Genomic DNA, 15721 nt, shown 5'->3' on the forward strand with positions numbered 1-15721 from the left:
ACTTAAAGGGTGTATATACTTAAATACATAATGCTGTAATACTCTTTGCTTATGATAATGGTTTACACCTATTTGAAATATATAAGATTTTTTTTGTATTTTATTGTGATTGACATATTAACATGTCAGTTTTGTTTTTATTTTCAGAGACACAGTGAGCCTTCCTCCCCAAGGAGCCCACCGGTAAACATAAGATAATTTTATACATTTTCTGATTATATTAGGTTAATTAAGTAATTGTGATGTACTACATTGGCTAAAAGAAGATATTTTTACATTTAGAATGCTAGGGACAATTAACAACATGCCTATAACATCAGTAAAGAACCATTTAAGACTTGACATCTCTGCAGTCTGACTATACTTTATAGCTTTGCCTACACAATTTGGGTATTTTGACGCTGAAGTCATTTGAAATCTAATTGTGACAAGTCCAATATTTAAATTGAACAAGATTTTGGTTTAAAATTTCTTGTATTTATACTTTTGTGTTTCATTAACTTATTTAAGCATCATGCCTCTAGATTCATGATATTTTTTATGAAATTTGAAGGAAAAAAAAATTATTTAAAAGTAAGATATTACTATGTGAACAGAGAAAATAATATATACATTGGAAACGGCACTCGAAATCCACACAAATTACCAAAAAGAGGTCAAAATAAACAAAAATAGCGCTTACTGTGTTATTAACGCAGTAGAAATATTGTGATAAATACTGCAAAATCAGCCCTTAATTGCATGTTACTTTACTCTTGAATCTTTTTACTTTTCTTAAAATTTTAGTACATTTTTGTCATGTTTCATTTTCTTGAAATATCTTGGCTCATCTGGAGGCATGCAGCTTTAAAACTCTAAGCCTGCTGAATTATTATGATTGACTGGTCCTGTATTGAATTAGGAACTGCTCGTTGTAAGTTAAGGGAATTTCAAAATAACAAAGGTTAGAGCCTAATAGAATAGGTATGTGTCAGACTGCCCAGATTTTCAGGCAGGTTTGGATATATACAATTGGTAGTGTAAGATTATAAATCTTTTAAATTCAGCATATCATCACCTTAGTGCAATAATAGGATAACTCCTTATATAATATAATAAGAGTTAACCCAGTTGTTGCACTAAGGTGACAATATGCAAAATATGTAGTGGTATCTCAATTTTAGTTTGATATATCAAATAGTAAGCTTGTATCTGTAGTTAAAGCATAATGATTTTAGAATGTGCTTTAGCAGGCAAAAAATTTCTGGCTAAGGTAAGTAACAATGTCAAAATTTTAAGCATTAGAAAAGCAGTTTTCAGTTCCTTTTAATTTGTCTCAGCATGATTTACATTAAGGAATAAGTACTCACAAAGCCATCTTTGAATTGTGTCTTTAAGGCCATTTAGATGTGTTAGATCCTATGGGTTTTTTGTGTCATATTACAATAAATGGTGAAGAACTATTGCTAAACATTCAGTCAGTTATATAAGATTTTTGTGCTGTTTTGTTGTTACTTTTTCTTAACTTTTTCCTTAAGTCTACCAAATAATGATAGTACTCCTAGGAATTTGGTAGATTTTTTAAGAATTAGACAGATTCTTTGTGCAAAGAATATTTTTTCTTTCAATATTACTAATCTTAAAGTGTATTATATACGTTTATAAGAAAGGCTATGTGCTTTCAAGAATGAATGTTTTCAGCTTATTTCCTATCTTGATCTTCTTTTTTGATTGTCCACCATTTTGTTTGCTTAATAGCGTTGGATTTGTCATCCAGGGGAGGCTAGTTCGATCTTTATGGAGGGCATAATTTCTTCATGACATTTGATCTCGGACATTTAGTCTAATGGTCATTTGCTTCTCACCACTGATTCTGAAATCATGTGGAATTAGTCACTTGCAAAGAAATTGTGAATTACTGGTTAGTTATCCAGGAAAGCTTGGGTTAGGAGGACTGACAGCAGAGCTATGAACACATGATTGTGTTAAAATTGGCTTAAAACACCAGATTAACTAACTTTTTTGATAACAAAATGATTTTTTTTTCTGAAGGAATAATTATAAAATTATGATGTTTTGTAATAAACTATAGGGTAAAAAGAAAGAGTTTGCTACACTGCCAGGATTACATTATAGTGATTCAGCTGATGTAAGTTATCTCAATAACATTTTTCTCTTTTTATAATTTTTTTTTCTCAAATATTTTACATTTTTTTTTTCAAATTTAATTAGCACTCGCATAATTTTTAAATCATTTTTCTTAGGTGTTTGTGTTCTTTATAACTTCTCAGAGGCTAAACTTGTGTTAAAAACAATTCATATAAAAAAATTTCTATTTTATCTGTAAAGATTTTTAGTTTTAGGCAATTAAGTTGTTCTTTTCTTTGTTATTTCTTTAACATTTTTTTTTAAAACAATTTAAATTTTTAATGTTTATTTACACACTGACTGATTAAAAACTAAATATATATTAACACATAACTTAATGTTTGTTAATTATTTGAGTAGATTATACATGTAAATATTAATTTTCCCAGTCTGTCTGAACAATTATTAAGCTATCACTGATGATTTTGATTGTCCAAAACTTGTTTTCAGAAAAGGAAAATGCAAGAAAGAAATAAAGAATATAATGATTTTTTAAGTCAGAAAGTGAGTGTTGTTTGTAGAATTGTTTTGATGTGGACAACCTTTAATCCCAATTCTGAGTTTAATATCCCTTATTCACTGGTTTTTACACTAATTTTTGCACTAATTTTGTTTTTAGCTCACCTGTCACAAAGTGACAGGGTGAGCTTTTGTGATCGCTTTTCGTCCGGCGTCCGTCCGTCGTCCGTCCGTCCGAGCAGACGAGAGCTACATTATGAGGTTTAAGTTTATGTACAGGCACTCTGTATGGTGTTCATTCCGTAGAGACATGTATTATGTGGTTAAAAATGCTCTTATGGGGTTAAAAAATTTTCTCTTGTGGGGTTAAGAGATCAAAGGAATAACCCCACAAACACGTCCTGTGAGAAAGTCCGTCCGTCCGTCCGTAAACTTTTGCTTTAAATGACATCTCCTCATAAACCACTGAGCCAATTTCATCCAAACTTCACAGGAATGTTCCTTTGGTGGTCACCTTTAAAAATTGTTCAAAGAATTTAATTCCATGCAGAACTCTGGTTGCCATGGCAACCAAAAGAAAAAACTTTAAATATCTTCTTTTAAAAAACCATAAGAGCTAGAGCTTAGATATTTGGCATGAAACATCTTCTAGTGAGTGTCTACCAAGTTTGTTCAAATAAAAGCCCTGGGGTCAAAATTGGCCCCGCCCCTGGGGGTCATTGATTTTCCCTATATGCATTTAGTAAAAACTTAAAAATCTTCTTTTAAAGAACCGTAAGAGCTAGAGCTTAGATATTTGGCATGAAACATCTTCTAGTGAGTGTCTACCAAGTTTGTTCAAATAAAAGCCCTGGGTCAAAATTGGCCCCGACCCAGGGGTCATTGATTTTCCCTATATGCATATAGTAAAAACTTAAAAAATCTTCTTTTAAAGAACCCAAAGAGCTAGAGCTAAGATATTAAGCATGAAACATCTTCTAGTGAGTGTCTACCAAGTTTGTTCAAATTAAAGCCCTGGGTCAAAATTGGCCCCGCCCCGGGGGTCATTGATTTTCCCTATATGCATATAGTAAAAACTTAAAAAATCTTCTTTTAAAGAACCATAAGAGCTAGAGCTTAGATATTTGGCATGAAACATCTTCTAGTGAATGTCTACCAAGTTTGTTCAAATAAAAGCCCTGGGGTCAAAATTGACCCCGCCCCAGGGGGTCATAGATTTTCCCTATATGCATATGGTAAAAACTTAAAAAATTTTCTTTTAAAGAACCCAAAGAGCTAGAGCTAAGATATTAAGCATGAAACATCTTCTAGTGAGTGTCTACCAAGTTTGTTCAAATTAAAGCCCTGGGGTCAAAATTGGCCCCGCCCCGGGGGTCATTGTTTTTACCTATATGCATATGGTAAAAACTTAAAAAATCTTCTTTTAAAGAACCATAAGAGCTAGAGCTTAGATATTTGGCATGAAACATCTTCTAGTGAATGTCTACCAAGTTTGTTCAAATAAAAGCCCTGGGGTCAAAATTGACCCTGCCCCAGGGGGTCATAGATTTTCCCTATATGCATATAGTAAAAACTTAAAAAATCTTCTTTTAAAGAACCCAAAGAGCTAGAGCTAAGATATTTAGCATGAAACATCTTCTAATGAGTGTCTACCAAGTTTGTTCAAATAAAATCTCTGGGGTCAAAATTGGCCCCGCACCAGGGGGTCATTGATTTTCCCTATATGCATATAGTAAAAACTTAATAAATCTTCTTTTAAAGAACTCAAAGAGCTAGAGCTAAGATATTTAGCATGAAACATGTTCTAATGGGTGTCTACCAAGTATGTTCAAATAAAAGCCCTGGGGTCAAAACTGGCCCTGCCCCAGGGGTGACATTGTTTTTAACTATATGTGTATAGTAAAAACTTTAAAAATCTTCTTTTAAAAATGCCAATGAGATGTTTAGCATGAAACATCTTCTTATGGGTGTCTACCAAGTCTGTTCAAATAAACAAATAAAAGCCCTTGGGTAAAAATTGGCTCGGGGGTGGGGGGCCTATATACAGGTGAGCGACCTCAGGGCCATCATGGCCCTCTTGTTCATTTTACGCTCACCAGAGCACAATCAGCTCAATGTGAGCTTTTGTGATTGCCCTTTGACCTCATCTTTCCATTCTAACATCTTTCCTTTCTAAATCACTTTGTCAAAATCATCAAAACTTTATAGGAAGATTTCTTGGGCGATCCTTTCTTAAAAAATTCTATTCCACTTAAAGACTTGTCAAAAACCAATTTCCATAGGGGCTGGAGATGTGTTTCCATATTATGGATATCTGGTGAAAACCTTGCAAATATTCTAATAAATTCCAGTGAGCGATACACGGCCATCATGGTCCTCTTGTTTTCTTTACTAATTTCTGTTCTGCTGGCATAAACCATTGTAAAGCAATAAATAGGAAATGTTACACAAAAGACTGTTGGTATTCTTCTTTACTTTCACAGTATTTGAGAAATTGACCTAAGAAGAAAGAAATTAAATAAAGGGACTTAACTTTGCTAAAATGAATTTTAGGATTATCTGCCCTTCTGCAGTGGTGTCTATTATGAAAGTTTCTGTCTGTTGTGTAATATTTTCTTCACAGTGATATTATCTTATTTATCTGTCACAGTGTGCACTTGATTTGCTTTTTGAATTATTCTTGTAAACATAGTTTACTAATTATTTGAATTTATCAATTTATTTGTTACTTAATGCTATGCACATGATTTGCTGCTTACTAATTACAAAATGGACAGGCTTTCAATAAATGATGGTATATTGGTTTTCCTTTCCAGAAAACCCCCAGAGTAAAGTCATGTTTGGTTCCTTATTCAATTTGAGATCGGAATTTTAGCTGTTTACCTGTTTTAAAAGGAACAGTTATTGCATGTTGTAAATAACAATATGAAAACTAATGACACAATTTCTAGGTATGGTGTAATAAACATTGTACTTGGATGTGTTCAGATGCCAAGATTATTGAAGTCTTGACCATGGAGGTTTCTTTTCCCTGTTACTAATTAAAGTGTTATGGTTTGGTATCAATTTATAACATAGTGTAATCACAGTTTATTTATTACCATGTTTTTGGTTAGTTATTTATAGTAATTGTAATTGTAATATACCATACTAATTACTGTATTACTTATTATTTTGTATATTATCATTTTACATTTTACTATAATTGCAGTTTATGTAATATCAGTGTGTTAATGGTTTTATGTAATTTGAATCACTGCTAATGCAGTTTACAAATTACTGTGTTTATGGTTTGATGTTTACAATTACTATTTTTGGCTGAATTACTATTTTTTTGTTTTGTTTTTTTGTCCTATTTTTGTGTTTATAATTTACTTACTACCATGTTTTTGGTTCAAACTGATTATTGTACTTTATAAAATTCTGAATTTATGGTTTGCTAAGTGTTGATACCAAGTTTATTGTAAATGATAAAATATATAAGTTTCAATATTTATAAATTTATGGGGAATAAGTGAATGATTACTTATATATATATTGTCTGTTTATTATTTTCCAAGACTAATGTTCAGGCCATAAATTAAGCAACTATACCCCTTTGTGACATTGAATTTATATGAGAGGTAAGATGTAGTGAATTTTATTGATTGAAGTTTGCATTCTCCTATAGCGGAACTGTCTGTAGCATTCGAAATATGCAGAGTAGAAATAACTGTGTCTGAAAACAGATGCTTTTACACTCGAATGTGAAGGATGATCTTTGTCTGCATGAATAATGTCAGTTGCTAAAAATAAACAATTCTGGATTGTCTTGAGCTGCTTTTGACAAAATATTATACATGTATATATATATTCCACAGGGAAGGGCTAAGAAAGGTTGGTCAACACCTAGTTATGAGGATATCTTAGAGCAGAAGAGAAGGGAAGAGGCCCTAAGAAGGTACTGATTGTTTTTTGTTTTTGTTTTTTTTTTCAGACTCCAATTTATGCTTAAAGTATTGATATAAATCATACTACTACTGTGAAATATATATTGAGCCCTGTAGTATAACAGAATTGTAATAAAGAAATTGACACCACTTATCCCAATAAGGAGAGCATTGTATATGCAGTCAAGGGGTAGCAGGTTTGATCCTCAGATGTGGTGAAATTTCTGTGTGACACTTGATCTTGGACATTTTATCTAATGGTCATTTGTCTTTCACCCCTCAGAATTTTTGAAGAATTACTAGTTAGTCACTTCTAGACAAATTAGTAATTACTGGTTTGTTTTCCTGGAAGGCAAGTTAGGTGGACCAACTGCAAAGATGTTAAAATCGGCCCAAACAAACGAATTGTTGAAATGCTTTATGGAATGTTAGTATTAAATTCTAGTAACAAAATGCCATTAAAAAACTGTATGATAATGATTTGAGCCAATATAATGATTTTGCATCCACGCAAACTGATCAGGATCCATGCTGTTCGCTATCAGTTTCTCTACTTGTTATAGGGTTTGTAAGTGAACAGCATGGATCCTGATCAGGATGTGCAGGCTGGTCTGGATCCATGCTGGTCGCAAACCCACTATGTTGGTTTTGTTGTGACATGGCTCATTTATATTACAGACAAGATGATGACTACGAGCCAGCTGATCCCGGGATGCGACGGTATGCGAGTGAAGGTGCTATAAATAGAATAGAGGTAATTATACATGTTTATGACGTTCTAGAATCATTTACTTAATTTGTATAGGAAAATCCTTGAAATTATATATTTATATTAAATTTTGAACTAAAGAAAATTCTTATCATGTTTATTATGAAACACAGGTAAACGTTGCGTGGCCATGACTTACACTAAACCCCCGTTCCCCCTCTACAACCCAAAACCCTAAAAAAAAATTATAAAAAAAAATTTTTATGACTAAAATATTATAAAGGTATTTTACTCTACTTTCATTTTGCATAGAAATATCACTAGCATCTCAATTATCAGCGCATATATTCATCAATTTTTCACCGATCTTAACAATCTTGGTCTCAAATCTTAGATAAATAAATACTCTTTAAGAAAACAACAATGGCACCTTCGCTGATTATACGTAGCAAGAAATATCCAAGCCCAAACTGTCAACAAATGAAACTCGGAAGAGATCTGATTGCACCGTTTCGGTAAAACTCTCACGAGTAAAACACACTAAATTCACTGTGAAAGAATATTTCTTTGTATTGCGTATTTAAATATGATAAAATTAAGTTATTATTTATAATAATTGTTCAATCAAAGCATCATATGAAACTATAACGCACCTTTTTTCCTATATGTCAAATTCTCATTCCAAAATGAAAGTAAATTGGCACAGCAGAGTTGTTTCCCTTTAAGTATTTTCATTGGTCCGAGGTTTTCCTGTGACCAATGAAAATACTCCATTTGAAAACAATCTGCAGGCCCATTTTACTTTCATTTTGGAATGAGAATTTGACATATAGGAAAAAAGGTGCGTTATAGTTTCATAGGATGCTTTGATTGAACAATTATTATAAATAATAACTTAATTTTATCATATTTAAATACGCAATACAAAGAAATATTCTTTCACGGTGAATTTAGTGTGTTTTACTCGTGAGAGTTTTACCGAAACGGTGCAATCAGATCTCTTCCGAGTTTCATTTGTTGACAGTTTGGGCTTGAATATTTCTTGCTACGTATAATCAGCGAAGGTGCCAGTGTTGTTTTCTTAAAGAGTATTTATTTATCTAAGATTTGAGGCCAAGATTGTTAAGATCGGTGAAAAATTGATGAATATATGCGCTGATAATTGAGATGCTAGTGATATTTCTATGCAAAATGAAAGTAGAGTGAAATACCTTTATAATATTTAAGTCATAAAAAATTTTTTTTTTCATAATTTTTTTTTAGGGTTTTGGGTTGTAGAGGGGGAACGGGGGGTATAGTGTAAGTCATGGCCACGCAACGTTTACCTGTGTTATGAAAGATGTATCAATATTTAGAAGTCACAGCAAATGTTAAAATTTCAATTTCAGTCATTAAAGCTGCATGCCTTGAGAATTTTTACATGTTTATTTCTTATTTTACTGAAATAAAAAACTCTACAGTCTGACCAAGCTTTACCTTAGCTGACTAACTTTCAATTTACATCTTGATTTTCTTAAAATTATGAAAGGTGTAGCTTGTTGACTTATCATGAAGCGTGTAGCTTGTTGACTCATCATGAAGGGTGTAGCTTGTTGACTTATCATAAAGGGTGTAGCTTGTTGACTCATCATGAAGGGTGTAGCTTGTTGACTTATTGTGATGGGTGTAGCTTGTTGACTTATCATGAAGGGTGTAGCTTGTTGACTCATCATGAAGGGTGTAGCTTGTTGACTTATTGTGATGGGTGTAGCTTGTTGTATTATCATGAAGGGTGTAGCTTGTTGACTCATCATGAAGGGTTGACGCTTGTTGACTTATCATGAAGCGTGTAGCTTGTTGACTCATCATAAAGGGTTGACGCTTGTTGACTTATCATGAAGGGTGTAGCTTGTTGACTCATCATAAAGGGTTGATGCTTGTTGATTTATCATGAAGGGTGCAGCTTGTTGACTCATCATGAAGGGTGTAGCTTGTTGACTCATCATGAAGGATGGATGCTTGTATCTATCATGAAGGATGCAGCTTGTTGACTCATCATGAAGGGTGTAGCTTGTTGACTTATTGTGAAGGGTGTAGCTTGTTGACTTATCATGAAGGATGGATGCTTGTTGATTTATCATGAAGGGTGCAGCTTGTTGACTCATCATGAAGGGTGGACACTTGTTGACTTATCATGAATGGTTCAGCTTGTTGACTCATCATGAAGGGTGTAGCTTGTTGACTTACCATGAATTGTGCAGCTTGTTGACTCATCATGAATTGTGCAGCTTGTTGACTCATCATGAATTGTGCAGCTTGTTGACTCATCATGAATTGTGCAGCTTGTTGACTCATCATGAAGGGTGTAGCTTGTTGACTCATCATGAAGGATGTAGCTTGTTGACTCATTATGAAGGGTGTAGCTTTTTGACTCATCATGAAGGATGTAGCTTGTTGACTCATTATGAAGGGTGTAGCTTGTTGACTTATCATGAAGGGTGTAGCTTGTTGACTTATCATGAATTGTGCAGTTTGTTGACTCATCATGAATTGTGCAGCTTGTTGACTCATCATGAAGGGTGCAGCTTGTTGACTCATCATGAATTGTGCAGCTTGTTGACTCATCATGAATGGTGCAGCTTGTTGACTCATCATGAATGGTGTAGCTTGTTGTTTCATCATGAATTTTGCAGCTTGTTGACTCATCATGAAGGGTGTAGCTTGTTGACTCATCATGAAGGGTGCAGCTTGTTGATTTATCATGAAGGTGTAGCTTGTTGACTCGTCATGAAGGGTGCAGCTTATTGACTCTTCATGAAGGGTGCAGCTTATTGACTTAACATGAATGGTGCAGCTTGTTAACTCATCATGAAGGGTGTAGCTTGTTTGGCTCATCATGAAGGGTGTAGCTTGTTTTGCTTATCGTAATGACTTTTTATAAAATACTTACTGATATTTTGTTTTGTTGCCTTCAGGATGATTTTAGAGACAGAGTGCTGGATAAAGAATTTGAAGCAAGGTAAGTTATTTTTTTAATGACTTGAATTTGACACGCTTCTTTTATCTTGAAACATTTATTGAAAAAATGCATAAAATGAAATGCATTAGTAAAGTTATACTGATACATAAATAATAACCAATTGTTTCATCCCCTCTTAGTATTTATGGTTACTAATGACAAAATATAAACAAAGTGCACATGAACTTAACTTTTCAAGAGGCCATAATTTCAAATTCTTGTTTGTATTTTATCCATGCATAATTTGGATGAAGTTTTCACATTTGTTATTGTTTTACTTAATTTGAGAGTGACTATTAAAAAAGAATATTGGCTAAGTGTTGGTTTTGTATGTATATCTTTATTTTGTTCAAATAATAAAAATTTAGGCAATTTTTGGAAATACTGTAAAAAAAATTTTTTTATTTAGTTGAATATCACCCCATAGATTATTGTACGCAACAATCTTTTTATGAAAGATGAAATTAAGCAAAAATTTAAAAATTTACAAAATGTTTTATGTCTAAAGAAAAATGGTCAGAAAAGTCCCTTTTTTTTAAATTTTGGAAATTTTAATTTTTAAAACTTTGGAACTTGAAAGTAAAAAAAAAAATGCTTATGGGTATTGGATAACTAAGAAATGTTAATGTTTTCAAAAAAAAGAAACCCCCTTCTATTTTGATTGGGGGAAAAAATAGCTCATATCATGCCCCTTTAAAATAAACTGTTTTTTGGGTTTAAAGGGGGTGGAAAAGGGGCCTGCAGGTCTGTAGTTACGATTTTATGCCCCCGACTTTAATGTCCCCTCAAATTTTTCCGTGGGGGTGCAATTAGGGGATGAAAATTTTTGGGGGTTTTTGTGTATACAACTTAAATTTTCAATTCACAGATTACAGGTTAAATTTTTACATAGTCCCCTAAACGAAACTCATATTTATAGATTTTGTATTTTAATAAAACCACATTTGTACTTTTCGTTTATTTTGTAATTTTTCCCTAGGCTTTTAGTTACAGATTCAGTGAGACAGCTTTGAGCGGCATATCGTTTTTTTCTTTGTTTTTAGAAATATTATAGATTGCTTTTATAGTTTTACAGAACAGTATACAATAGATGTTGCCTATATATTTATTTATGTGCACTGTTTATTTTCTTTTTATATCTTTGATCCCTCCTGCACTGTAGGAAAGTACGTTTTGATGACGAATTCAGGTCTCAAACCCAAAACCAAGGGGGAATATTAAATGATGATAATTGGTTAAATCCAGATGTGAGGCGAGAACAAGAATATACTCAACTGGTAATAGCATGTTTCCTTTTTCTTCTGTTGCACCTCTTCTTTTGCATTTAATGCGGCCTTCAGCTATTTTTTTCTATTGGAATAACAATTCTGTGTTGTTTCAAACTAAGTATTTCAGCAATTTTATCTTGGAAAAATGCATCACTGTAAGACTTCTTCAAAACAGTGTTCCGAGAACTTTTTATAACATGTTAGTGATGTTCGTGTCTAAATATAAAAAATTGGTAAACAAATCACCCAATTTACTGATAAAAATATAGAGTGCTGACCTTTGGATAAGGGGTATCAAGGGGTTTCCTTATTGTTCATGTTTTTCATTTTCCACCTAAATTCTTTTGTTTTGACAATTATATGAAAGGATTTATCTGAAAATAACATCTTTAATCTTTAGAAAAGCTGAAGGCCTCTTTCACACATACAGTATTTTTACATCTATGATATTATAGTCTAAGGATAGTTTAAAGAATCAAATTTTACATAATAAGTCATAATTTCATTTCATGAAGTTTAATATCATAAACAGATTCTGTTATAATATATTTCTATAAAATACCACCTTTATAAGAAATTATTTTCATAATTAACTGTCCTGTTCATTAAAGGCCTCTGACCTTGAATAATTTCAAACATCAATCATAATTGTGTATATTGTCAATATAATAATTTTTTCTATTTATATAGATAAGAATAAAATTAATTTATCAATTTATATAAAGGTTTGAAAAATTGTTACTTATTATGAATACTACTGTTCTTATTATATTTGTTTTCATTCCTGCTAAATGATGGTCAAATTGTACAGGTTTCACTCTACTTTGGTGTAGGGACACATAATATGTTAAATATTTAAATGTCTTCAACAGGAAAACAAACAAAAAAGTATCTATTTTAATATCTGTAATGCTTTGTTTTGCACAAGTCCAGTATCTTAGAAGAAGGGACAATAATCTTGTTGTCATTTCTTTATCTGATTGAATAAGAGTTCTGTCCCTTTGAAATTGCTTTTCAGCTCTCATACAAGCAAATCTTCATAACATTTGTTCGGAGATATTTGAGCACATCGGGGTGTACTATATCATTGAATGTTAATATGTTTTTTTTTCTTCCCAAAAATTATAACAATTTCTACTATTTGTCTAAACTAGGATACAAATATAGATGGGTTATCTAATGATAAGGTAGTAAAATACTGGTGTTTTATTTTATGTGGTAAACTAAATGTTGTTGCTTTATGTTGCTGAAATTAACACCATAATAGATCATGTTGTACAAAGTATGATAGTACAAGTTATATCCAGTGTTTAAAGGAACTCCACTGACGTCCAAAAGCCTAAAATACACAATTTGAATTTCTAGCATTGACCAATGTGGGCATTTAAAGTAGAAAGATATGTAAATTGTGATAAAGAATATACTCATAATTAAAATGAAAATGGTGACATGTGCTAGTTTCTAGACCAATTTGAAATTAAAGCATTTAAATGCTTTTCATTTTTGTGTCATTTTCCAGAATAGAAATATCTAATCATTTTTGGTCTAGACCTACATCAAATGGTACATGAGTTTTGAAAAAAAAAGAAGAAAAAAAAGAGTAAAAATATTCCTGTCACAGTCGGTACTTTAAAAAAAAACGTCAGTGGGGTCCCTTTGTTGTCTAAGAGTTTGTTACTATGATTTGAAATCAATCTTATTGGTTGTGAATGTTGTGGACATACCTTTGTACTTGAAATAAAATCTGTACTGTAGGGAAATGTGTGCTTAGAATATGTTTAAATTGACTTACAAAAGTTCAAAAGTTAAATGATACATATTTTATAAAATGTATAGTTTTGTGTGCTGTTTTTGAAGTGTTATCATCAAAGATTGAGTTATGTTACCAAAACATTAGTTATCTCCCCTGAATAAAATAAGAATGGCTGCTTCCACCATTATCATGTGATATTCATTTTATTGTCAGTTAAAATTATGTCTTATTTTCAAATTTTAACTTTATTCCCATGATTGCTTCTTTGTGGAAATTTACTGAAGGTATTCAAAATTGGCATTTTAATTCATATAATTTAAAAAAAAAGTAGATAAAAAGGTCCATATGAATTCTTAATGATAATAATGACTTACTTCCACTTCTGTGCCTCTGAGCTTAAGTTTATTGGCTACTTTATAAGGGTACTGTTATATCTAACCCTTAACTTGCTGAGTTTCATAAATGGACTTGTCTGTGTTCTATTTTTAGAACAGTCCATTATCAGTATTTGGGGACTTGTCAGACTGCAAAGATGTGCAGGCTGGTTTGGCTCTATACTGATCTTATTACTTTCTGTTTCAACAGTTTAAGGTTAAATTCCTGAAAATCAACAATGAATTTCATATATTTGTGGAGGCAGCAAACTCTAAAGGAAAGATGCATTGTTTTTTATTGAAGTCTGAATATGCTGAAACAATGATTTAATTTGTCACTGTTTGAATTAATGCAATAAAGTTTTGAAGTTTGAAGTTGAAGTATGAATTGTTTATCTGTATTAGGTGGCTAAAATTAATGAGGTAAGGCAGTTGTGCATTTGAAAATGAACTTTAATTGGCCAGTCATTTTCAGTAACAGTCACGCTAGAGTGGTTTCACAAATATCGATTTGTAATGACGTAGTACCCTTAATGACAGTGGGTGATTTCGGAGCAGTTATACATGAGCTCTACAGACCAATTACAAATATTGGCCTATACTAAAAGAGGAAACGCCTTAAAGGGTTACTTTGTCCATGTTTTGAGGGCTCCTTAAGGGGACCTATTATCCATTGCTATGTAAATATGATAATATTGTCTCTTGCAAAAATTTGTTTGTCTCCATTTTTGTGACCCCGGAGTGCCTGTTCCAATGTGTGATAAGGTTATTTCAATGATTGTTTTGGAAAAAATTGCAGACTGAGTAATTTTGTTCTTTTGCTCCGTTCATATAGTAGCAAAGTGACATGATTTAAAACATCATAATATTATTGTGCTGACCAGAAATAACCTATTGTCATTATGGGTCTTTAATAACTTTAAATAGTAATTACAATGAAAGATTAACAATGATCACATGTCAGATGTAAATTTTATATGATCACATATATCTAAATGATCACATATTATATTTGAATGATCACAGTCATTTAAAGGTTATTTGCTTATATAATCACAGTCAAAATGATCTCATGTCTAAATGTTCACAGTCATTCAGAGGTGATTTGCTTAAATGATCACAATGATGTAATTTTAATGATCACAATGTCTAAATGATCACAGTCATTAACTTATGATTTGCTTATATGATCACACATAATTTTTAAATGCTAAGTCATTTTGATTGTAATTTTCCTAAATGATCACATATAATGTCTAAATTTGCACTGTCATAATGCTCATATAATAATGTTTGAATGATCACATTCATTTAGTTTAAAGCTTGAGTGATCACATATATTATGTTGTTCCTTCACTATTGACTTAATATGTACTAATAAAAAACCTGTCACAATTATCATTATAGCCAACAATTATCATCAAAGCCAACAATTATCATCAAAGCCAACATTTATAATTGTAGCCAATAACAATTATTATAGCCAACAGTTACTTTCAATTAAAACTTTCAATACAGGTTTTTCCATGAAAATATATGTCCTTTAAATTGTCAAAATTATAAAATCATTTTTAGCTCGACTATTTGAAGAAAATGAGAGCTATTGTAGTCGCCCTGGCGTCCGAGTCGGCGTCTGTGTTGGTTAAAGTTTTTAGTAAAGTCTAATATCTCAATTATTGCTTGAGATATTCAATTGAAACATACAATACTTATTTATAGTAACAATGTTCATCAGATTGACATGTTGGATAACTCTGCCTACAATATTTACAGAATTATGCCACTTTTTAACTTAGAAATTTTGGTTAAAGTTTTTTGTAAAGTCAAATATCTCAATAACTATCAAAGATTTTGATTTGAAACTTCTCATATGCATGAAGGGTCATAATTGTATGTCACTGACTAAGTTCCATAACTCTATCTTGCATTTAGGCTGATTTATCTCCCCTTTTGTACTTAGTCTCTTGGTTAATGTTTACATGGAAGTTTTACATATCTCAATAACTATTAAAGATATTTATTTAAAACTTTACATATGCATTTAGGGTCATAATTGAAGGTCACTCACGGACCAAAATCCATAATACTATCTTGCATTTAGGCT

The 15721-nt window shown here is 31.9% G+C and overlaps 1 protein-coding gene across 1 annotated transcript in view; it reads left to right on the plus strand.

Moving 5' to 3' along the window:
- LOC132725885 (uncharacterized) overlaps positions 1–15721 on the plus strand; it is a gene marked incomplete at both ends in the record, with an annotated part of 87250 nt that overhangs the window by 12444 nt on the left and 59085 nt on the right. Inside the window, 8 exon segments of the mRNA XM_060711078.1 lie at positions 148–183; positions 2072–2128; positions 2578–2631; positions 6447–6526; positions 7194–7269; positions 10179–10222; positions 11385–11499; positions 12645–12677. Coding sequence (XP_060567061.1) covers positions 148–183; positions 2072–2128; positions 2578–2631; positions 6447–6526; positions 7194–7269; positions 10179–10222; positions 11385–11499; positions 12645–12677 — 495 coding nt within the window.

Source organism: Ruditapes philippinarum, unplaced genomic scaffold (assembly GCF_026571515.1).
Source record: "Ruditapes philippinarum isolate M1 unplaced genomic scaffold, ASM2657151v2 ctg6368_1_1_1_1, whole genome shotgun sequence".
NCBI classification, from domain to species: Eukaryota; Metazoa; Mollusca; class Bivalvia; order Venerida; family Veneridae; genus Ruditapes; species Ruditapes philippinarum.